The 25,446-nt window shown below is 40.0% G+C and overlaps 1 protein-coding gene across 10 annotated transcripts in view; it reads left to right on the forward strand.

Annotated features, from left to right (window-relative positions):
• The window catches only part of LOC111566389 (neural cell adhesion molecule L1-like protein), a 52,924-nt gene extending 28,120 nt beyond the window's left edge, over positions 1-24,804 (forward strand). For 2 of the 10 annotated variants that reach the window (XM_055013013.1, XM_055013014.1), the window contains exons 11-30: positions 756-867; positions 2,569-2,732; positions 3,408-3,573; positions 3,717-3,841; positions 4,065-4,169; positions 4,430-4,627; positions 5,004-5,074; positions 5,190-5,412; positions 6,135-6,170; positions 6,834-6,949; positions 8,648-8,852; positions 9,178-9,300; positions 10,882-11,064; positions 16,081-16,119; positions 16,596-16,658; positions 17,097-17,210; positions 17,518-17,679; positions 18,061-18,237; positions 20,234-20,303; positions 23,987-24,804. In XM_055013013.1, the coding sequence (XP_054868988.1) occupies positions 756-867; positions 2,569-2,732; positions 3,408-3,573; positions 3,717-3,841; positions 4,065-4,169; positions 4,430-4,627; positions 5,004-5,074; positions 5,190-5,412; positions 6,135-6,170; positions 6,834-6,949; positions 8,648-8,852; positions 9,178-9,300; positions 10,882-11,064; positions 16,081-16,119; positions 16,596-16,658; positions 17,097-17,210; positions 17,518-17,679; positions 18,061-18,237; positions 20,234-20,303; positions 23,987-24,200 (2,666 nt within the window). In that variant the 3' untranslated portion in view covers positions 24,201-24,804. Of the gene's footprint in view, positions 1-755; positions 868-2,568; positions 2,733-3,407; positions 3,574-3,716; positions 3,842-4,064; positions 4,170-4,429; positions 4,628-5,003; positions 5,075-5,189; positions 5,413-6,134; positions 6,171-6,833; positions 6,950-8,647; positions 8,853-9,177; positions 9,301-10,881; positions 11,065-16,080; positions 16,120-16,595; positions 16,659-17,096; positions 17,211-17,517; positions 17,680-18,060; positions 18,238-20,233; positions 20,304-20,419; positions 20,490-23,986 lie in introns of all 10 variants that reach the window. The other 8 variants (XM_055013019.1, XM_055013020.1, XM_055013016.1 and 5 more) reach the window with 8 other exon arrangements.
• Positions 24,805-25,446: the final 642 nt, after the last annotated feature.

Genomic DNA, 25,446 nt, shown 5'->3' on the forward strand with positions numbered 1-25,446 from the left:
AAAAAATCCAAAAATTCAGCAAAAATATTCCCCAAATTTCTGAAAATTTGCAAAACCTTTGGGAAGAAAATTCCAAAAATTCCTTAAAAGTTTCCCTTAAAAGTTTTATTTAAAAAAAAAAAAAAAATCCCCCAAATTTGGCAAGAAAATTCTTGTAAATATTTTCAAAAAATGAGTAAAAATCTTCCAAAAAAAATCCTACAAATATCTAAAATGATTACATATATATCAGTAAAACTTCTAATATTTTCTTTAAGAACATTCACATAAAAACCAACCAAAATCCAGTGAATTTCACTGGATTTTGGTAGATTTTTTTTGTGAATGTTCTTAAGAAACATTTTTAACATTTCTTTTTTTTCCAACAAAAAATGTGGACATCAGAAGTTTCACTGTGAATATATATATATATATATATATATATATATATATATATATTTCCCATATTTTTAAACTTTAAACCGGGTCAATTTTGCCCCGCAGGACGACACGAGGGTTAATATCTACCAGCTCAGGAACCACGTCTGAAAGAGCCACAATCACATGATATACTAACTGGTGTTGTCTGTAGATTCAGCCACATTGCTTAGTCTCACAAGATGTTTTGTAATTTGCAGAAATTTATTTAAATGTCGGTATGGCTTTGTAGCCTTTCAAGAGGCTGTGACGTTTATGTCTGAATGGTATCTGTAGTTTCATTCATTTCACTTGACTTTTGAGGCAGTTTAATCTCACCTCCTTCCCTTTGCTTTCAGACGTGGCTCCTCTTATACTGACAAGAGACCATGCTGAGTACGCTGTAGTGCTTAAAGGGGACATTACCATCAACTGCACTGTTTTCAGCTCTCCACCATCCATCATCACCTGGTAAGTAGTAAGAAACTGCTTTGACAATGGCCACTACCCACATGTAAATAGCAGCAAAATATCAGTGGTTAGATTACACATATAGCTGATTATTTCAAAATAGTTGCTTCACTGTATTAGTTTCGAACAGTCTAAAGCAGGGTGTCAAACATGCGGCCCGCAGACCAAAACCGGCCCTCCAGAGGGTCCAACCAGCCCGTGGGAAGTCTTTGTAAAGTGTAAAATTATAGAGAAGACATTAACTGCAAATTTTAAATTTGGAAAACTAATAATTTCTAGACCATGACCAGTTGTTTTGATCATAAAGTAAAATACTAGATTGTTCATTGCTCTTTTATCGTTTTGTGTCTCATTGTTGTAATATTTTGTTTCATTTTTGTTGTTTTTTGTCTGACTTTTGTCATTTGTTTCACTTTTTGTTGTTTTTTTGTTGTTTTTGTCATTTTGTGCTTAGTTTTTGTCTCGCTTGTGTTTTTTGTCTTATTTTTGTCATTTTGTGTTTGCTTTATTCATTGTTTGTCTATTTTTTTTATTTTGTTTGTCACTTATGTCATTTTTTGTCTCGTTTGTGTCATTTGTGTAATTTTTTATATCGTTTTTGTCATTTGTCCATTTTTCTGTTGCTTTATAACTTTTCTAATTTTTTGTCTCTTTTTTGATTTGTTTCATATTGTTTATCTCCTTTTTTGTCATTTTGGTTCTTGCTTTTGTCGTTTTGTGTCTCATTTTTGTAATGTTTTGTCTTGTTTTTTTGTCTGATTTTTGTCATTTTGATCATAGAGTAACATACTATATTGCTCAATTCCAGATACCTGAGACTGAATGTTTTGTGTCTTTGTAGACACTCTGTGACCTGGAAGTTGTAATGTGTAAATGACAAACTGAGGCATAATGTTGCTGAAATGGAATTTATTTTTCTTAATTTTCAGGTTGTTCATGATGTTTTGTAAAATGATAATTCCTTAAATGTGAACATTTTCAGAATGTACTTTTTTTGCACTAAAACAGAAGAAACATTGGATTTTATGGTTTTTTTTTTTTTTTTTTTTTTTAAACATGTTTTTATGTTGTGATTTTATTGGTCGTAGAATGAGTTTGACACTCCTGGCTTAGACAATGGCCACTTCCCATATGTAAAACAGCAAAATATCAGTGGTTAGATAACACATATAGCTGATTATTTTAAAATATTTGCTTCATTCGATTAGCTTCACACAGTCTAAAGAATGAAGCAGAGCGGTAGAGTCGTGCTATTAATCCCACAGTGCTTCAGGTGTCTGTATGACACAGTCTGATGCTGACACTTACTGTATGTCTGTTTAATGAAATAATCCTCTTCCGTTCCCTGAAATTGGAGCTAATTAAATCCTATTAACTACCTCGGCGGCTCAGCTACACTTCCACAAAAGAGAAATAGGATCTCAGACAGTCGATGACAAAACATTCTCGACGTTCCAGAAACACTCAGAGTGTTAAGATCGCACTTCAGATTCCAATCAGTGATGTTTCCTTCAAGTCGGCTCAACAACCCTAAATGCGTTTTGCTTTGATTTATTTATTGCTGTAACTCAAACTCTCCCTTTCAAGGCACTTTTACTTAATTTTTAATTTGAATCAAGTGGAAAAGGGCAAAATTGCACATTTTGATTTGCACTTGTGATGCCAGATGAGTTATAAACACACTCTACATTTGTCTCCCAGGTCCAAAGATGAGATAGCCATCGAGGGAGAACGTTTCCTTGCTCTCGAGTACGGACAATCGCTGAAAATCATCAGCACAGAAAAAGGCGACAGTGGGGTTTATATGTGTAGTGCCAGTAACTCGGAGGGAAAGTCGGCTGTCAGGGCCGTACTGGATGTAAAAGGTATCTGAGCAACACAATTACACCTTTATTTAATCACGACTAATAGTAGCCGTGGCACACAAGGACCAAATGTTCAGTTTGCTTTTCATTTTTTTTTGTTTTTCAAGTGAACTCACCCTTTAAAATGAAAATGAACAAAAGTGTACCTATGCTATAACCACTTGGGCCTTTAGTTTTATAACTGAGAGGCAAGGTTGGGATTTTGCAGATAATTTTTTTCAGTAAAATACTTTCACTTGTGTGTAAAACCACCTAACATAAACAGCGTTGTGTGATTGTGAATGAAACCTTCTAGTTTAAGATCTAGACGGTAGGATTTTATTCTTTTCATCATGTTTTCCTGTGATTAATCTTTCATTGGTGTTATAAATAGATGCGGCATAAAAAATAACGTGTCGGAACATATTCAGAAGTATATTTAAATAATCATTTCATAAATGAAAATGGCCTTTCAAATATTGATTCCTCATTTCCATCATCAAAGAGGTAATTAAATTGAGGATATGCCCATTCATGAAGGGAGTAATTTGGCTCAACTTTAGATATTCACATCTTCTTTAAAGGATACAGCAACGATGATTATTTCAATGTCTTCAGCTTAAAAAGGCAAAAACCAACTTCTTCTGCAACCATCTTATCTGTGATTTTATCTGAGGTATTGTGTTGTATGTTTAGATCCTACAAAAATAGTAGTTGCACCTCAGGATGTGGAGATCGTCAGGGGAAACACAGCTCAGTTGACATGCCATGCGGAATATGATAAAAGTCTGCAGGGCAGCTTTAAGGTGGATTGGATGAAAGATGGGAAGGAGATCGTACTTTCCTCAGAGGCAGAGTCCAGGTAATTTTCTATCATTAAATGACTAAAAATGTAGAGAGCTGTGCATCTTTGGCACAGCGATTGTACATATTTACTGAATCTGTCCTACTTGTTTGATTGGTTCATGTTACTCTCAAGCCTAATGAATGTCCTCTCATGTTCAGACACTTTGTGGAAGGCGGCCGGCTGCACATCATGGATGTGAACCTGGATGATCAGGGAACATACACATGCGTCGCTAAAACAAGGCTAGATGAGGACAATGCCACTGCACTGCTCACAGTACTGGGTAAGACTATTTATTGAATAATGCATAATTTAGACACTTTGAGAAACCATGCAAAATGTAGACAGTGATGTAATGAAAAACAGAACATTGCACTATGGTTGAGGACGTTGTGTATATTCAATAATTTGTTCATTGTCTTGTTTAAATTCTCAACATGTTGTGATTGTTCAGGTGAGATTTGTTTCTGAGTATCTAATGGCGCTTTATTTATTTTGTGTTGCAGACATTCCCGACGCTCCAAAGAACTTAGAGATATCTGAAATCAAGAATCCGAGGAATGTGGTGCTGTCCTGGATACCTGGCAGTGATCACAACAGCTCTGTAACAGGTAAAAAGTTCACATAGGAGAGGTGGAAAATCTTCATACGCAGAGAACAACACATTAAAGTCTAAAAAGTAAAATAAGTATAAAATACAACCAAAATAAATCTTGTTCGAGCTTTTCCAACACTCAGAAACTACTCTTCATTTGTTAGTCCAGACATGTGTTTAGTCTCTACTACAGGTAGCCTGTCAGTGAGAGTAGTTGTGATTATCAGTCATATGGTAACTACATGTGTGCGTCTCCTCTCTCCTCTGTGGGAACAGAATTCGTGGTGGAGTACGAGGAGAGCCAATGGGAGCCCGGAAGGTGGAGGGAGCTACAGAAAGTGGCCGGTAACCAGGCAACAGCTGAGCTGGCGCTGCACGGACACCTTAACTATCAGTTCAGAGTGTATGCTGTTAATGCTGTTGGACCTGGACCCCCCAGTGAGCCCACTGGGAGATACTCAACACCCCCTGCTGGTGAGACTCGCTTCCCCTTATTATGTTCAGCTGTGATCATCTGTCGATTGTCAGAGCACACGGCTTTTAACATTTCTTTTGAAATATGCAGAGAGGAGCATTGTGTTAAAGCCAGCTTTTGGGCACAGGACTATGTCGCAGCAGGGGTGTGGATATTTTAGGCTCTCAGGAACCCGAGTATTATCTTCAGCACATGCTGCTGCTTTACTGTGAAATCTGGACACTAAAATTGCCAATGTGTTTGCTTAAGTAAGGGAAGAAAATTGCAGTTTTATTGAAAGTTACAGGGGATAGTTAAAAAAGCCAGTAAACGCATGATTTTTACCCCCCTTTTGTAGTGAGATATGATTATACAACCACATTTATCTCTCCAAAGCTCCTGACAGGAACCCAGAAAACATCAAAATTCAAGGCTATCTCCCTCATCAAATGGACATTAGCTGGGAGGTAGGAGATTTTCTACTTTATTTTGTAAAAAGCATCTCTATCTCCAAGACTGCATACTGAAAACGAGCATGGAAACAGTTTCAGCAAAGTCTGTCAATACTCTGTCATACTGCAGCCGCTGTTGCCTATTGAGCACAATGGCCCAGGCCTCGAGTACGAGGTGAGCTACCGCAGGCTGGGGGTGGAGGATAAGTGGACGGGACACCTGGTCAAACGTCACTCCTTTGTTGTGAGGAACACGTCCACCTTCATCCCGTACGAGATCAAAATTCACAGCAGGAACAGCCACGGCTGGGCACCAGAACCTAAAGTTGTTACAGGTTACTCTGGAGAAGACGGTGAGTTGGATGTACTCATGTTGTGAATATATTAACCCTCCAGTTGTCCTCATTTACAGGCGCCAAAAAATAATGTTTCCTTGTCTGAAAAAAAATCCAAAAATTCAGCAATAAATGTCCCCAAATTTCTGAAAATTTGCAAAACCTTCAGGAAGAAAATTCCAATAATTCCTTAAAAGTTTCCCTTAAAAGTTTTATTTTAAAAAAAAATCCCCCAAATTTGGCAAGAAAATTCTTGTAAATATTTTCAATAAATGAGTAAAAATCTTCCCAAAAAAAATCTAAAGTGATTAAATATATATCAGTAAAACCTAATATATTCTTGAAGAACATTCACATAAAAATCAACCAAAATCCAGCAAAATTCGCTGGATTTTGGTTGATTTTTATGTGAATGTTCTTCAGAAACATTTTTAACATTTCTTTTTTTTCCACAAAAAAATGTTCAAAGATTTCCCAAAAATGTTGAAAATGTGGACATCAGAAGTTTTACTGTGAAAACATATATTTTTTCCCACATTTTCAAACTTTAAATCGGGTCAATTTTGACCCACGGGACGACACGAGGGTTAAACACATAATCCCAACATCTGATGTTTATATGCAACTCGCCGTTTCATTACAACATCACCCCGAAGCCAAACTAGCACATTTTTTGTTTGTTTTTTTGCTCGTGACACACTCTGAACTCCTTCTGTTATCATTTCCCACTGTGTCCTCAGTTGTCTTTTGGCATTGTCTGCGGGAAAATGTGTCAGGTTAAGTTCCATTCTTTTCTTTCCTCTTACCTGAGGTTTTAACCCCGTGCAGGTGTGCAGTAGTGACTTTTCCTCCCCTCCCTCTGAAAATGAAAAAAAAAAACCAAAAAAACACCTCCATCGCCGAGCCTGGCAGGTGGCAGATAACCTTTGCAGAAGAGAGGGGATGTCAAATTCTCACTTCTGTCTCAGAAGCTGCTGGAGATTTGACAGATCACAACACATTCTGCGCTGTAGGCCTACCGAGGCTCAATGGCTGCTTCTGTCTGTAGCGTCTGCTGTGCTTCCATCTTCCCCTTCCACCACTACAGTAGCATGTAGAGCAGAAAATGTGGACGCCATTTCCATTTCATGTTTGCTGTTGTACTTTTCCCCTTGCTATGAATAGAAAATCAGCTTCATTTGGTGTCTAGCTGAGAGTATTTTCTGTGTTCTTTTACACTGATCAACCAGCATCTGTCTGCTCTTTTAGCACCCTAACCAACCCCAACCAAAAGAACAACACCTCAGGCCTTCTAATTAGGCTCTGATTATCTAACAGGATTATTTTATTGTGCTACTCGCTGCATCTAAGCATTTTCTTTCCATTTATTTAATTTCTTTTGTGACATTGCTAGAAAGTACTCTTGCCTGAAGTTCTAACTTTCCTTCTTGCTGTTTTAGTTCCCACTGCAGCACCACGGGACATAGCAGTGGAGGTGATCAACACCACTATTCTGAGAGTTAGCTGGACCCAGGTTCCCCCCGCCACAGTGCGCGGCCATCTGGGGGGATATCACGTAAGTTTAAGTGGTGCTGAAGTTGTTTCAGCACTCTTATATAACTGTGGACTTCAGCTGCAACAAAGGATCTCCAAACAGTAGCTTGCAAAACTTTAAAATCATGAAATATTTACAATGATAACCAAATATTGACTTGATCCTGACTATACACGTTACTAGTACTTGTTTTTACTGGCACATAGAGATACTGGGGTGCAATTGGCAGCAAAATCTGGTCTTATTGGTACTTATTGGATATAGAATAGAATAGAATAGAATAGAATAGAATAGAATAGAATAAATTTATTGTCATTGTGATTTGCAGTGAAACTGATGCATTTTTAAGTTCAAAGTAAATAAATACAAAGTGTATAGATAATTAGTAGGTACTCAGGCATATTATTACTCTGCCAAGGAACACGGCAGAGTTATGTGATGATCGGCATATGTTTGTCTGTCTGTCTGTCTCTCTGTCTGTCTGTTAGCAACATTACTCAAAAACGGACTAACAGATTTGGATGAAATTTTCAGGGAAGGTCAGAAATGACACAAGGACCAGCTGTTTAGATTTTGGCAGTGATGTGGCTTATAGTTTGGATCTACGGATTTGTTAATTTCTGTATCATTGTGAGATAGCGGCACGGCGTCACTGTAACTATGACAACAAGTGAACGTTACGTCATTACTATTATTATTATTATTATTATTAATATTATTATAATTAATATTATTATTATTATTATTATTAGTAGTAGTAGTAGTAGTAGTCGTAGTAGTAGTAGTATTACTTATAATTGTAACCTAAAATTAAGCGCTGTCCATAATTTTTTGGTTTAAATAAAGCCCAGTGAAACTCATTTTCAGAATTCCTGGAATGACAACAGTCTAAAACAGTAGTTTGGTGTTGAAAGGTTTAATTCAAAGATCAAAATCTCGCTTTTTTTGTGTCATCGTATCACGTTTCTTTCACTCATCTGTATTCAGTATGCCCTAACCAAAGACAGTTCTTCAAGAAAACAACTACTTATCTAGACCGCTTTGTGACTTTACAACAATTCTACAACAATTCTTCTTCTTTCATTTTGTAGGTCCCACATTCAAATACTCTCTGACCTCAGCCTTAAATCCTTTCACAGCGAGTCTTCCTTAGCAGTTTGACGTGTATAAAACTGAATTATGCTACAGTTGAACAGGGTATTGTGATTGACAAATTGCTTATAAAATCTTACAAAAACAGTTTTCTGAAGAATAAAGTTACTTCTCATTTAAACTTGAAAATGTTGATCTGAGAAATAAGCGCACAGAGAAAGATCCTTTCTTGAAATTGTAAGGGGTCAAGATTTTGTAAAGGAAAGTCTGTTTTCTGAATGGTCTGCCATCACTGTTTAAATTATTTTGTTAAAGCAACCTCTGTGGAGGACAAACTCAACAAAGAGATTTCTGAATGTGCTCTCAGATTTGAGTGCAGTTGTGTATTATTTCATGAATTCAGCAAGAAATTCTTTACAGATTATGTTTGTACAGACATGTATGTGATTTTTAATCTTTGTTGATGTGTAATTTAATCAGATAATTACAGTTATGAAGTATGTGTTCATCTGTGTAGCTGCAGTGAACAAAAGTACAATGAAAGAGGAAGAGTGACAAAGAGAAATGTGCCAGTGCAACTCTGTCCTTCTCATTTGTTACCATTTTTCTATTTATGTCTTTTGACAGATTCACTGGGTGAGGAGAAAAAGTCTGCTGAACCCCAACAAGATTTTAGATGAGCACCAGTCCTTGTCTATCCCTGGGAAGAGAAGTCATGCCATCGTGCCGCAACTCGAGCCTTTTTCTGAGTACAAACTCACCGTCAACGTTTTCAATAAGAAGGGCAACGGGCCCAGGAGCGATCCGGTCACCTTCAGCACTCCGGAGGGAGGTGAGGCGACAAAAACACCAAAATGAATTGTGTTTGTTCACTCGTGGGCAAAATACACTAAAGCTAAAAGCATCGGTCACGCTTTAAACTGATTAAAGCAACAAGACAGAGGAATGTAATCTTTGGAAATGACAAAGGCGCTCATAAGAGGATGTTGGTTTAGTAAGAAAAGGGTCAAAAAATGTAAAGTATGACTCATCCTGAAAGTGATTCAAAACAGCTGTAACCACTTCCAAATGCAGAACAAGCTAACAGTGAACCATGTACAGTATATTATTTAAAAAAAAAACTATGAATGCCCAAACAGTTTCTGTCATCTTTACAGTTCCAGTGCAAGTCCCCATCCTGACTGCCTCCAACTCCCAGGAAGACTCCACTTTGCTGGTTTGGGGACCACCGCTGGAGGCAAATGGCATCCTTTCTGGCTACCTGCTGCAGTACCAGCTCAGTATGTACACATACCACCTTTGTCTGTTAGTCCCGTGTGAGGTTTTTCATTAATATATTCGTCTTTGTGGCAGCTCAGTGCTTTGTCTGAGGTGTGATGAGGGGAGTGTAGCTGCAGCATAAGTAGAGGTGAAGAGAGAACAGGAAGAACCAGGTGGCAGTGGAGGAAGTGTGAAGTTTATGGGTCATTTTTACACACAGAAGAGGTTCGATTCCCGTGAAAACATGTTGCCAACACCATCTTATCGTCTCCACTTGTGTGTCGCCGTCCCCTACAGTAGGTGGCACTGTTTAACACGGAACCCTCCAATTCTACAGCTCACTTTAGATTGAGAGGTTCTTCACTGCTTCTTATCTCACACTCTCCTGGATTGCATTTTTTTCTCTCCCCCGCTCCCCAAAAGGATCATTTAAGTTAGTGCTGTTTGTGTGCCTCTTGTGCAAATTCCTTTGGCATTTATCGCTCAGAAGCGTTTTCTTCTTGCAGAAAAGAAGCCCTCTTTATGCTCGAGTACAGTGCGGGTGAACGAGCGAGTGAGGGGCTTTCATTAGTCTCTGTTTTCAAAGCCTACACTCTCGTTGGCTGACATTTCTGAAGTCTTTTGTGCAAAAAATGTAAGGCAGAGACAGTCCTGTGCCGCCTCCACCTGCACCCACGGAGTCTGGCCAGCTCTTCAATACACTCTGTCCCCCCTCTCCTTGCTGGTTTTTTTCTTTTTTTTCCCGTATCAGATGTCAGACTTTACACAGCTTTTCCCACACAGTGCAGTCTGTGGGTGTTGGAAGTTTTTCCGCTGAATTGATTCCAGTGCATTTCAAATTTAGTTTCCTGTTAATTTCCTTCAACAAAATATTCTATGTTGCACTGTATATACAATCTGTATATCCACTTGGTTCTCTTGTAACCAAAAATATTAAGTATACAGTGTTCTGTGCTGCAAAATGGCACAAAATCTTGGCACATGAGCTCTCACCTGCAGCTCAGCATTGGCACAGTAATGGCATCAGTAATGGTTTCTGCAGAAGTGTGTTGCCTTCAACATTCTGCACACACACCACACTTTGATCTATAATGCATGTTTGCTGATATGTTATGCTACTAGTGATTGCAACTCTTCCTTTTCTTCCTCTTTGTCTTCTGTCCTCGCACCTGTTCTTGTAATTTTTCTGCCTTCTGCACCATTTTTTCATCTTTTCCTTCATAATGTCTCCTCAATCCCCCCCTCCTGCAGCTTTGCTCCTTATTCCTCATCTCCTCCTCCACCTCTTTTCATCCACTTGTTTACACCCCCCCATCAGCATGAGCTCTCTATTTCCCCCCTTTCATCTTCTCTCTCGCCTTTTCTTCATAATGTATTCCTCCTCAGCTCACCTGTCACGACATGTATCAGCCATATTCACTTTCTGCATGAGTTAGCGTGACATCTCTTCATCTTCCCCCTTCCCTCGGATATTGACCCTCATTATAGTTGTGTTCCATTAGCGCTACACAACACGACCCGACTGTGATGACTTTTTTTCTGCCGTCGATCCGTCACAGGCTCACATGAACTGACCTGACATCTTTCCTCTCCATCTATAGTTAATGAGACCACACTGGAGGTGGTGGATTCCCAGGAGGTGAACATCACTGGGGCCGAAACCACCCAGTGGCAGCTTTTGGGATTGGAGGGGGGCAGCCTCTACCGATTCCAACTCAGCGCCTGCACTCAGACTGGTTGTGGACCTCCTCTGGCCCAGGAGAGCAGGACGGTGTCCACAGGACGTGAGTAGATTAAATCAGTGGCAGCAGTGTGGCTTGAAGTGGTATCAAAAGCCCATCGGCGAGGTTGAAGCACAGTAGCAGATATGGTTTAATGTATTAATTCAAAGCGGAAATATTGATGCAAATGAATAATTGTACCAGAGCATAAATGAAACCGCTTAGTATAGTTGCAGGGAGTACTAATCAGCCTTTGAAAACATTTTTTTTTGTACCTGAAGGCTATGTAATGAATATGCACTGTCAAGTTTAAAAGAACCAATGGCCCTGAGGGTGCATCTGAGGTCAACTGAGGTTAGAAAATGTAAGAGAGTTTGATCTTTGCAACTTCTAAGGCAAATACTCAGTCCTCTCTGGGGTTACACTTGTCAAAACCTAAAACTGAACAATGAAGAGGGTTTGATCAAGTACAAAGAGTCAGGAAAGTAACAATGTGAAAGTATAGCATAGACAATAGTTTAGTTAGAAGTCTGAGAATACCTTGAAAGTTTTCATGTGAAGCTGGAAATTATCAGAAAGTTTGAGGATTTCAAAAATTTCCGACATGTAAAACGAAGAAGAAATATATTTAAAGGAGAAACATTGTGGAGATTTAACTAGTTTGCATTTTAAAGAGCTAGAATGTCTCCCGCTCCCACTGCTCTCCTTCTCTCAATTAAAATTAGATACTTCACCTATAAGGTAATCCTTTCTAGGTCAGCAATCAGATTATGACACGATATGATATGACTGCATTGTTACAACAGCAAAGGTGATGGTGCAAATTAAGAAATACAGATAGAAAAATGAAAATAAAACAAAAATATACCTAAGTACATGTTCATATTCTCCAAATTCCTCTGGATGTGAAAATAACAACACTGCACATATCAACAATACTACACAGATTCTTTCATGAGTAGAAGTATTGATAGAGAAGTACTAATATTGCATAGATTTGATTATTTTGAGATTTGTCCATAAGTAGAAAAATACTGATATTGCACAGATTCTTGTATATGCAGACAAATTGATACTGTTGCACAGAGTTTTTAAATGTGCGAAATATTCATAATTCATAGCTTTAAATGTGTTGATATTGTACCAAAATGAAGGGGAGATGCTAATACAAAAGTCTGAGTTGTTTCCAGATGATTCTGACTAGTCACTGGCTTCAAGTAAATCAACTTGCAGCTGTTGTTCACCTGCTGTTTGCATGTCTGCTTTAAAGCAACATATTGTGTTTTAAAGTGGCATTTTACTGGTGGTAAATGGTGGGATGTCAACAGAACCACACAGAAGTCAAACTGTTTTTCTAATCAAAGAGGTGTTTTCCAAGTGTCAGATCATGGCGAGACTTGAGGGTTTTAGGCTGCAGAACTCTCAAAAAACACTTTGCACAAACGGGATCGGTGGTATCCAAAGCATGATCGGGCTGAGACTAGAAGTGAGCGCATCATCAAAAGATCAATACGTCCAGCTTTGTTCACTGAGAGACAGAAAAGCAACTTCATCATCATCATAGACAGAGAATTTGCTAAATAAAGAAGACTGCAGTCAGCAAAAGCTTTGTCAAAAGAAAGGCTGTCTAGTAGTGGTCTCAGAGGACGAGTAGCGTCTCTAAAGCGCTTCTCTGAAGGGAAAACAAGGCCAAGTGCTTGTTGTGGGCTGACATACCAGCATTTCACAGTGGACGAGTGGAAAAAGAAGCCCAATCTACTAATGAATCCAAGTTTGAGATGAATGGCAGCAACAGAGGAGTATATGTAAGGAGATGGACAGAGGACAGAGAATGATAACAGAGGGTATCAGAGGGAAACACAGTGGTGGGAATATTGAAGGGAGTGTTTTGCACACTGTTGGACTCTTCTGTGACCAAGGAGAAATGGCACTCCATCATTTAGAGACATGATGCAGCCTTTGCTTTGCATCTTTGTGGGGATTCAGACTGCAGCAAGATAATGAGCCCAAACACACCTCAAAGGTTTGGAAAAAAATGACTCCAAGACCAAAAAGCTCTTTGGAGCATTTTCAGATCATGCTGTGATAACACAAGTTATCAGGATTTATAGAAACATGCCAGGTTGAAGTGCCAAACACAAAGACACTTAGACATTTCTGTGCATTTTCACTCAAATTATGGTGTTTTTAAATTGAAATGAAAAATGTGTTAAAATGCCAAACAAATGCAAAGTAGAAGCATCTTCACTCACCGCCTCAGACTGTAAATCGTATATAACGGATGAAGGGGCTGACTGAAATAGGTAAATTATGTGTCAGGCTGCTGCTTTAAAATGCTCAATGAAGTTGCCTCACGAATATCCTTGTGGATGCTTCCCACAGTTAGCATATAAAAATGTGCAGCTCCAGTTTGAGTGTGACAGAGGTTGTGAATATTCAGCAAAGCTTCAGCGGAGGATCCGACTGAACCTGAAGACATGTAAAAGCAGAGACTCTGCAGTTTAGTCCAGTCTTTGCCCATTATAAAAAGGGACTTTCTGAAATTGTCTGCAGGGCACAGGGAGCAAGTGTATCTCAGCTAAGAGTAGCAGTGGAACTGTGAGTATTTTCAATCATTTAAATGCTCTTTTTGAATAAAGCCACTGTGAAATTGCAATAATGTGATAACACAGATAAAAGTAGGAATTAGCTTTGTGGCATCTTGCCAGCTTTAGAGTACCTTCACAATGTTTATCACTTTGTGAGAGACACTGGCCTGCGCATAAAGTTAATTAGAGGAAAGAATGCCATTTTCTTCACTCTGCCAATGTGCAATTTAAAGATTAGTCTGGATTCAAAGATGTAGATTTTATAACTGCAGATTTGATCTGAGGAAGCAGAGATCTGAGACTTTTGGAAAGTTAATCTTTGCAGCTTTGAGGTCACATAGAAACATTTTTATCATCCAAATTAGTGCTGCAAGATCTGTGTCTTGCTCTCAGTCTGAATATTTGACTACTACAGTGCTACTTAATTGAAATAAATGTACACATAGTGGCTTTAATTTGTATCCTAAATAAAATAAAGCGCCTCCTGTTACGACTTTGCAGGCCAAAAATAGGAAGAAAATTCACTGTCTCTGAGTGCTTAAAATAATAAAAGTTATTCCTCCTCAGCTTTTGTGATTCTGCATTCTTGTAGGTGGATGTCCAGCCTGAGAGCCTTTAGATGCACTGTTGGTAAACATGGTTGAGTAGAGGCTCAATGAGGAGATAAAATAGTTTTGTTTCAGAGAGGTTTCCTCAGGGCATGTTAGTCACAAAGCAGTGGAGTGGATTTATAGACGGCAATAGCACGGAGCAGAGGCACCATGGATTTAGAGACGTTAACGGGGAGTGATGGAGTGATAGTGGTATAAAATAAATAAATAAAGAAGAATGCATGTGAGATAGTGAGCTCAGACTCTAAAGTGTTCCTTTTATGATTTCACCTTTGTGACTGAATGAGCCTTTAATGCTTATCACCATTTAGTGAGGACAAACAGTTGAGTAGTTTAAATATAATCCGGACAAATTGCAGACCAGACACACCCAAACAGATACCAGCAGATACATGTGTGTGTCCCACTCTGGCAGCTTCTACTGCTGAGAGTGCCTAAAGTGCAAGACAATAAAATAGAAAGCCAGAAAAGGGTTGAAACGTGAGAAAAAAAAGGAGCAGGAAAAAGCGAGAGAACAGCTTACAGCCGGAGCAGAGAAGTGTGGCTGACAGAAAAAATATCTATTTTTCTCCATCGGGTCTCATGAGATAACAAAGCAGCAGAGATAAAGCAGCCAGCAAACTAGACAAAAAAGCACAAAGGAGCAAATACCTCTAAAGTCACACAAAAATAACCAGCCTCTCCAGAGATTAAATTATTTGCTCCCAAACGCAGCGTTCGAACACCCAAGTTGGTGTCGCCAACAAATTTGCTGATGGCTTGAACTTAATGTTTAAAGAAACAAAGAAAGAAGAAGTAGTTAGAAACATAATAATCAAGGCCTGACTTCTGCCACTATAATCAGCGCAGGATACGGCAGTCAGAGCAGAACAAGTTGTGCTGTGAGCAGCAGCGTTTGTATTTTTTAATGCAAGTTCATATTAACGCAACACAGTTTCAGAAATAATACAGGAAACCGCATGTGGAAGTTAAATGATACGTTTGCCACAGGTAATGAAACTGTTTAGAGTATGGTGCCAGATAGAGGCATAAAAGAAGAAAAAAAAAAAAGTTAGGTCTTTTGCATTTATGGCCAATATTAGGACAATCATTGAACAGGTATGATGGGTGAAACCACTCCAATAGTGATCCCAAATGGAAGAGTTATACAATATTGTCATTGGGGGCACAAGAAAATTCATGGTTTTCCAACTCATAGTGATTCAAATAGTTATATGACTTATATACACTACTGTTCAAAAGTTTGGGGTCACTTAGAAATGTTGTTATTTTTGAAAAAAAAAGCAGTTTTATGAGTGAACATAACATTAAATGAAATCAGGACCAGACATTGTTAATGTGGAAAATGACTATTCTAGCTGGAAACAGCTGATTTTTAATGGAATATCTCCATAGGGGTACAGAGGAACATTTCCAGCAACCATCACTCCTGTGTTCTAATGCTACATTGTGTTAGCTAATGGTGTTGAAAGGCTAACTGATGATTAGAAAACCCTTGTGCAGTTATGTTGGCACATGAATAAAAGTTGGAGTTTTCACAGAAAACATGAAATTGTCTTGGTGATCCCAAACTTTTGATACTTTTATATCTTGTAATTTGGTGAATTCAGGTGGATGATGCGGTGCGTAACTTGGAGAACAAAATCATATGCTCTTTGGCTACTCAGTGCCCTCTAGTGGTATGGCTCTCCGCCAGGCTGCAAAAACAAAATATCACTAACAAACACGCTGCCCTTGCAGGTATCTACGGTTTGTGAATGCACGGTCTGTTCTGCTTGCGAATGTGTGCGAGTGTGTGCCTGTTCTATAAACCTCAAGGCTGGCTTTCCATATATCTGTAATCTTCTGCTGTATTTCATTTTCTTTTTATCCTTCTGAAGATTTGTCCCAGACTCCAGCTGTGGCCCCTGTTCAGAGCAGTATGTACCGCCGCCTGCAGCTGCCGTAGTCAAGCCGACGTAGAAGTGGTGGTAGAGATAGACGAGGTTGTAGGCGTGTTGGTGTAGTGAGTAGCTGGTCATAGCCTCAGCAAAAGTTTGTCCTTTTGTAGTTGTACAAATAGAACCTGGGTGATTCCTGAATGCAAGTACAGGAAAAAAAACCACACAGTTTCTTTGTAAAAAAAAAACAAAACAAAAAAACCTTGTCATAGAAAGGCAGTGTAAATCTGCTATTCAGATTTATTGCGCAACCTCTGCTACAGTTACAGTGTGTCTACTACAGTATAAGTGGCATTGTTGTTGTGCAGCTACTGATATTAATACAGTTTTCCCACTTGCCTTAACAATCGTGACTCTGTGTAGTCTATAGAGCTCGCTTGTTGCAAAATATAGAGTATTAGACCTGACAGCACTGTAGCAGAAATCTAACATCTGGGGCTTCCCTTTCATTCCAGGCCACAACTGCTCTCTCTCTGTTCCCAGCTCTATCCCAGGCAATTCTGCTCATCCTCCTTTAGGTATATAGCTCGCAACTCACACATGCACAGCCAGCGATATCCTCTGTGATCTCATCTTGATGTACCTGAACTTTCAAGTAACAATAGGAGTCGGGACGTGGAAGCCGTTCCAATCTATTGATATCCGCTCATGGTGTTGGGGGGCGTCAGGAAATGCCAGCTTTGCTTAACACAGAGTGAAGACTAGATGTCACTCCCGCCCACGATCTCTATATCTACCCTTTATGAGCCAAAATCCAGCTCCACTCAATTAAGTCCGGGGACCAGAACTGCCTTTTGAACTGTCATCTTGAAGGGTTTCTGCTGGATGCTCTGTTCTTGAGCTGCAGGCGATCCTATTTGCCTCTGCTTAATCCTCTTTTCCTGCCTTCTTTTCTCCCTTTCTCTGTGCCTGTCTGTGTTTTCCTTTTCCTCCTCCTATTTCTTCTCTTCTATCAGTTCCAGCCCTGTTGAACATAAGCTCCTATGTGAGTGACACCTTTGCCAAAATCAGCTGGACTGCCAGAGAAGAGCAGCGGGACTTGCAGCTTTATGTGGCTTATATGAATAACCGTAAGCTACTTTTCCTGTCCCCCGCCTTGCTAAACACTGATAGGAATTTTTAGGTGGTGTCATGTTTTTCGGTACACACGGGAATGTTTAATATTAACATCTAAAAATATATATTATAAGCCACCATGGCTGCTCCCATCATTTCTATGATTACCTCTAAATGCATTAAGATGTATTTAAAGGTATATATAGTACAAGAAAGATATTTAATAACATAACCATTACTTGGCAACAGCTCATCTTCTTTGATAGCTTGCATGCTAACACAGACTTGCTGCTTGTGCACCTCTTGTGCTTGGATGTGTAGGTGAAGGAAACTGGCGGATTTCAGAGGCTGTAAACACTTCTCAAAGTTTCCACGTAATTGATGGGCTCAAACCCGGGACGGTGTACACTGTGCGCCTCATGGCCAAGGGACTGCTTGATAACGCTAGCATTTTCGAAGATGTTATCCAGACACGAGTCAAAGGTGAGAGGAGAGAAAGCTTGTCACTATCAGTAGAGTTTAGTGGATTGGAGTTCTCACCTGCCGTCACAAAACCAGCTTCACAAACGGATTGATTGACTGTGGTGAATATGGGAATTTATTCATTTTCCTTGAATCTCATTTGTGCATTTGTTTTATTTTCTTCCGATTTAATATTCTTTCACAACAGACAGTGTTGTAGCTGAAGGGAATGTGAGTCAAACACAGTGTGGAAACATCATCTTAAACTTGAATCCATCGTTAGTTTTTTTCAGTCAAAGATAAAGTTGTGTAAGGACTGCTTGAGGGGACTGTCACACTCAGATAGACTTGGCTTTAAGTCGATTCCTGAGCTCTGTGTCTCTTCACTGTTTCTGTTCTCAGGTGCGATAAGTCAAAGGAGCGACTTCTCAACTCATGGCTGGGTCATTGGGACCTTGTGTGCCGTGGCGCTGCTCACCCTGGTTGCGCTCATGGCCTGTTTTGTGCAGAAAAACAAAGGCGGCAAGTATGCAGGTACGCCGCCGCCCCAGCGACAAGACATGTTCTCCATGGAAAAAGGTCAGTTAGTCTTTGGCCGAGGTTGGGCCCCCTTGTCGTTTTGCTTTGGGAAGTGAACTAAAATTTAACTCACAAAATGTACAGTCCATGTAGAAGATATGCAGTAGTAAACAAAAGTTTACACATACTTTTAAAGACCGTGTATATATATATGGCAGTCTTGAGTTTCCAGTGACTCCGACAACTTAAATTGCTATGATGAAATGACTGAAACGCATGCATCTTTGTCACAAAAACAATCATACATTTTGGTGTTTTCATAGAATCATAGGTTAGTTATCATAGGTCTTCTGGAAATATGGCAATTTTCTGGATCAAAAATAGTTGAATTATTAGTTTTGGTTATGTAGAAAGTTGTATTAATCAGGATATTTTTGTATAATGACCTCTGACCTTCTTGTGAGTAATTTTGACTACAGCTGCTGACTTCTCTAAGCCAGTTTGATATTGATTTGAATTCACATTCTTCTGGTAAACCTAAAATCATCTGCCAGAAGGTTGGATCTTAGATGCAATTGAGGGTTTCACCAAGACAATGAGCCCAAACACACACTAATAAGAGTAAAGAAATGGCTAAGTTAGGCTAAAATTAAGGTTTTAGACTCGTCTACCCAAAGTCCTGACTTAAACCCCATCAAGAACCTGTTAACTGTGATGATGAAAGAAGTCTGTGTCAGAAAGCCAACAAATTTAGTTGAACACTACCAATCCAATTAACAGGAGTGGTCAAAGATACAACCAGGAGCTTGTAGACGGCTACCACAAGCACCTAATTGAGATAAAAATGGTAATTTAACCAAATATTAAAATTGCTATATGTACATTTTTTGACCCAGCAGATTTTCTCATATTTCCAGAAGACCTAAAATAAATCTATGAAAGAACCCAAATGCATGATTTTATTATTGTAACAAGGATGCATGTGTTTTTAATCAATTCATCACTGAAAATTAAAAGTTGTAGGAGTCACTGGAAACTCTAGACTGCCATGAGACATATGGTCTTTACAAGGCTTTTGTTTATGACTGTAAGTCTGATTTGGTAACATGTAATGCAATTATCTCAGAATTCGTTAACCACTTGATGTGATTTGGACCTCAGTCCTAACCCCAAACCTGTTGATAAATGTGTTATGCATGTCGGACATCTATGCATGCCAACCTTCCCAAGCCGGCGATCGTTCACGAGCTTCCTGCAGCTACAATAGTTTTGCTGCATGTCAAATAATTTGCCTGGCCCTGTTTGTTCTCCTTGGTACCACTGATTGCACACCTTATCGAGCCAGAAGAGTTGGAATCAGCTGGCTTGGTTCACCTCCTGCCTACCTTTCACCTGTGCGGGCCTTGCTGGCTCTTCCCTCAATATTCACAATGGTCCGTACCTGCACAGCGCCTCCTCACTCTGTTTATTTCCTCTCAACTTGCTTTCTCGTCTTCTCTCCACCATACTCCACTACTTTGCCCGCAGTAGCTTCTGACACGAGGCACTGAATATTTCATCAGCTCCTTTGGATTCCCCCTTTGCCCATCCAAGCTCTTTTCATGAAACCCCTCTTTTGTCTCTCTCAAAAGCAGCTGCAATTTTTTTAAAGCGTATTTACACAAAGAGCTGACATCTAGCACTTTGTGCAGAAACACAGAAGAGAGGCTTTCCGTGTTAAGACTTGATATTTAACTGCTCTTTAAGGTTTTTTGGCTATGACTTTTGAAATTCAAGCCTCACACACACTCAGGTGGTGTCAAAGTTCAGATCATTTGAAGCTGTTTTTGTTTCCAAGAACTGTCTGACGGAAAATCATTGGAAGTGATTAAAGCTAACAAAAGGCGGATGTTTTAGTTATTTACTGCTGTAAAATGTTAAAGACAGGAACTATGACACTACAGTGCAATTATTTTAATTTGAAGCAATAAAGAATAGTAAAGCATAATTGCACCTATATATAAAAGTGGTGTTCTTTAACAACATTGCTGAACTGTCTGTCCTGCCCTCCTTGCAGTGAAAGAGAAGGAGGACCTCCACCCTGACGTGGAGTCACAGCCAATGACTGATGACAACTACGAATACAGGTGAGAAACACGGCTGCACTGCAGGGTGAAGCTGAAGTGTGATGAGGACATAACATTTCTGTATCTAAAAGGTGATTTTTGTCATGTATCACTGTGATGTTTTTCCACCCTAAAAGCAAACCGTGCATTCACGAGCTTTACCGGGATCAACCAAGAAGCCAGTGCTCTCGTCATTTAATGGGCTAGGTAACCACTCGGTGTAGTTAGGAGTTAGTAGTGGGTAACAGTTAGCTCAAGCTTTTGTTCCCCTTTTTAGTCTGAATTGTGTGCCTTTACCTTGCTGTCAGATTCTGATGGTGTGCATGTGTTTGCTCCACAGTGTGTGAGTCACCTTGTTCCTTTAGGCACCAGCAGGCCATTTTGTGTGTTCGTGTGTTTCTGCATATTTGTGCATTGCTTTCCTTGTGCTATGTGTGTTTTATTGAGTGTACATGTGGGGCTTTCAGTTTTATCTCAATTTACATGTGCTTGAAAATCACTCTATGCTCCATGTTGCTGTGTGTAATTACCACTAAATTACAGTATACGGGCAGCCCAATAGTCTAATTAGTCTGTGAAGACTTCTCACTTTCTATTTCAAATTCTAAACCCGTATAACCTATAAACTTTAGATCGTTCCCCTCCTTTCAAACAAGCCTCCCCTCCTTAGCATAGCATTTTCATATTGGAGTCACGCAGTTAAGTTTGTTTTCAAGTTAGAGATTTGAAGCTACTTAGCTTATGTGATCGTTTACCGCCTTTTTATTCATGTTATTTCAACATCTGCTAAGTGATTGGGTCATTTAAACTGTGTCTGTCAGCAAATAAGTACACAATCAAAAGAAGTATTAAGGAGTTTGACTTTACTTCTTAGATCAGACCTGTCTCACATACAGTTTAGCCACCAAAAATGTCTTTAAGAAGAAAAGTTGCCCTTATACTTCTATTTAAACACTGATCCACTTGAATTATATTGTATCCTGTGCAATATCTTTACCAGAGGTCATGCTTTAAGAATATAGGAAGCTCCCTCTGCAGATGCACGGATTTGAGCTGTACAGTAATTGCTGATGGAAATTGTCTTACGTTCAATGAAGCCGGCATAAACTGAACATGGCAAATGGGTAAAAAAATGGCCCTTTTAGCCTGAAGCAGACAGCTGTTGTACTTTATAATAGCTGTTGAATCTCCATTGTTTGCATTGTTCAGCTGCTACGGTGACAGTTTAGGGGGGAAATCGACTGAATCCTATTTTGCCTGACAGCGCTGCAGCAACTGCATGACAATGGTGTGTTTGTTTGTGTGGATATTCACCTAAAATAGCCTCTTCTGTCTGCTTTGATTCTGCTCGTCATTATATTATTCAGAACATGATTACTCACAATTGTGTGGTTGCTGCCAATTGCGTTCCTGCGCTTCTTGCCAAGACTGTAATTCTGTTAAACAGGAAGGAATACATTGTCTATGGTGTCCATGACCCTCTTTATAGATTAATAAGTCTACACATGTATTAAGGAACTCTTCACTGCCCCATAGCTGACAATGACTGTATCTGTGGCTTTTCAATGAATACTGATGACTCACTGATTTCCGTAAAAGGTGCAGAGATTACTTTCAAACCCCCTATAGATGCTGGTATTGTAATATTGAGTTTAGCTCTGATACTAAGTTCACTTTGGAGCTTCCCTGGCAGGAGCCACAGTGTGTGTTTGTGAGCCAGTGCAGATATTTGGCTGCAGCGATCTGTTTAGAATGCTTCTCATGGTTGGTTTCATGAGGCTGTTCTGAGTTCTGTCCCCCCAGAGTGCCCTTAGCCTTACTATGATGTTGTTTTCCTGGCTTTGGAGCTGGATTCAGGGCTCTCTTGTGCCCTTTGAATCTCTGAAGGCAATAGACCACCCACTGGTATGCCACGTGTCTGGGGAGCCGACAAGTGGTAATTATGCTTCAGATGATTTCTCTTTGGAGACAGCTCTCTATTGCTTTGGCTCCTCTGTCCACTGCTAGAACAGCAGGTGTCATAGCTGGAGCAGGCTGTTAGCCAATAGTGTGATGCAATTTTTTCCTCAGCTAGTTTATGTTGTTGTGTTTTGTTTTTTTTCCATCTTCGTTCTCATCTTCTCATATTTTTATGTGCAATCTGGGAGAAGGTAGCAGATGCGAGGAAGTTTTTCCTCCTGACACTTTTAAGCTAGAATAAATACAGCTCCCGGTGCAAAGTGGGGGAAAAATCCACCTGAAGGTTCCGTGACGTCCCCAAACCAAGTCAGCACGGGTCAATGGCAAGACAAATTTAATTACCGTCTTGCCCAGTGATGTGGCTCCATCTCTCACCTGTTTGTGAGACTGAAGGAGAGCCTTTTTCCTGGGGACAGCACAGATCGAGCTGGATCCCGACCAAGGTCTTGAGTGAGGTGGGGCTCAAAAGCACTCAGCCCCATTTTTATCACCGTATTCAAAGTCACTGTGGGCGGGCGGCAGCGGCTGTGGCATTCCGCTGCTCTTAGATAACAGCCACTTATCTCCGCCACTCTAGAGTCGTCAGAGAAAGAAGGTTTGATAAGAGCTGAAACCCGGACCTTACGTGGCTTGCATCGCAAACGCTCCTCATGAAATGGGATAGATAAGATTGGTTAGTAAGGATCCCGGTGAAGGGGACCCAATTTGTAATCTTTGCCTGAACCGTGTCTCTGCACTAAAATCCAGCTCAAAACGTCGAGCTCGTGTTTGACACAGGTGTCAACCACGATACGCCTCAAATGGCACTATCATACATGAGCCACATGAGTGTTTGTGAGCGCAGACCCGCCGTGTCATGAATACAAAACCAAAGGAGAGAGAGAGAGGAGTGTTACCAAACATGGATAGTTTAGGGAATTAAAAAAAAAGAGGACAGGGAAGAAAAATATCCTCGGTGCTTCGAGGTGACCCCACATCTTGTAGTGAGACACCTGCAAGTTGGCCAGTTGCCCAGCCTTAAATTGGCATCTAATCTCCTCGGCCTGCGTGTGGGCCTCCTGGGAATACCGGGAATGACAGGCTGTTTGTCTGGGATTGCATATGCCCCACCTTTTCTCCCCTCTTCCTTTTCCCTTTTCTCAATCTCAGCCTTCACCCCAAACCACCTCCCCCTCCGACACACACACACACACACACACACACACACACACACACACACACACACACACACACACACACACACACACACACACACACACACACACACACACACACACACACACACACACACACACACACACACACACACACACACACACAACTCCAGCTCAGCTTCTTTCTCACTGCACTCTGGCAATTTCCATCGCTGGCTCTAAAGAGATTTGAAATTGCCTTTGGTCCTGAAGCCCTGGCAATTAGCAATTAGTGAAGTGATTGTAGCAAGCCCTTCCCGCCTCTCTATAGTGCTCCCTTTCCTGCTGTGCAGCCGCTGCATCCACCCCTGCCTGCTGCGTGTACTGAAACCAGACAAACTTGCTTTGTGAGTGGGAGCTTGTGCATAGCCAAGCATTTAAAAGTCTCTGTGTAATGAACACTGTCTGTTATGTGCAGAAAACATATAGCCGTGGCCCCCTTACAGCCGTATCTGTTGCTCTCCAACATCTGCTTGATGTGCTATACAATGTGTTTGTTTATGCACTGCACCGCTGACCTCGCACATCCCTCTCTGTTGTTGTTGATGGCAGTGACAGCGATGAAAAGCCACTGAAGGGCAGTAGCTCGTGTTCCCTGAACAGAGGCGATGCGGTCGGGGACAGCATCAGCAGAGACAGCCTGGTCGACTACGCGGATGGCGGGGAAGAATTCGACGAGGACGGCTCATTTATCGGAGAATATTCCGACTGCAGGCACAGAGCCTCTGTTAGCGAGCCCAGTGGACCCAGCCCTGTCACTGCATAAAGCCACGCTCCAATTTGAACGGTCTACTTCAAATCCTTTTCAAGATCCATTTTAAATTCAGCCTCCCTGACTTTAAGTATGGCTTGAATAGCCAAATATAGGGGAACAAAAAAATGACTCACCCACCAGACGCATCAGGATGAGTCTTTGTACATGCTGTAAGAGAAAGAAAGATGTTATTTTTAGTGTTTTGTGACTTTATTAATGAAAATAAAGTGTTTTGGTACCTATCAGCCACACTTATTTGCTTGTAACATAAAGTAAAAGTTAAAAAATGACCCTCCACGTGTCCAAATGTCATCATATATGATTTTTTTTTACACAGAAGATAAAAATAGCACACAAAGTAGATATGCACATGTATCTGCAACACATGTTCATCCATTTAGGACCCACAGCGCAGGATGTTTCTTATTGGATGAGCACAGGGTGATTATTTATTACAGAGAGAATCACTCATGATTACTAATATCCAGTCTTAAGTGCTTTTCTGTGTTTTACTGTACATTTTTCAGATGTCTGGAAGTGAATCATTTGTAATATTTTATAATCAAAGTGCAGATGTCATTTTTTTATCAATATATCAAACTTGTTCTTTATAAAATGTCTTCTTGCTTCTTTTTTTGGTTGCTGTTGGTTGGGGGAAAATTAGAGCAAGAATATATTAGTTTTTAGCAAGCAGGGTAAGTAATGTGTATTCCTGCATTTATCTCTGGACTGTATGAATACATTTATTTAAGAAACTTGTCAAAACTCTAATTGGTGACTAAAGCTTTCACCTAAGGGTCTCTCCAGCACTGAAGTAGAAGTTTTTTTTAAAGTAAAGCAATTTGTCATACTTTTTAATCATGTTCCTTTATTCCGCCGGATATCACAGGATGAATCACTCTACATCCCTTTAGAATTACCAGGCAACTTTGCTTTTTATTATCTTGAAATTCTTCCTTCCCAAGTTTTTTTTTTTTTTAAGTCAGTGCAATGATTCATCAGCTCCTATTTGCTGCTCGTTTTCTGTAATTCAAAAAGCACCCACTTATATGGTAATATCACATTCAAGTTGAGATGTCCTTCCACTGAATGTGAAGACGTTTCAAGAAAAATCCCTCCTTTGGTATTTGGCTATTTTTAACAATTATCCTACAACCTTTGTTCACAAACTACACGAAGTATGGCTGAAGTGATCCAACCGTGGCTGAATGAAGCTCAACTTTCTAGAAGGTCGAACACATTGCACATCCCAGGAATA

The sequence above is a fragment of the Amphiprion ocellaris genome, chromosome 8, assembly GCF_022539595.1.
Source record: "Amphiprion ocellaris isolate individual 3 ecotype Okinawa chromosome 8, ASM2253959v1, whole genome shotgun sequence".
Classification (NCBI taxonomy): domain Eukaryota; kingdom Metazoa; phylum Chordata; class Actinopteri; family Pomacentridae; genus Amphiprion; species Amphiprion ocellaris.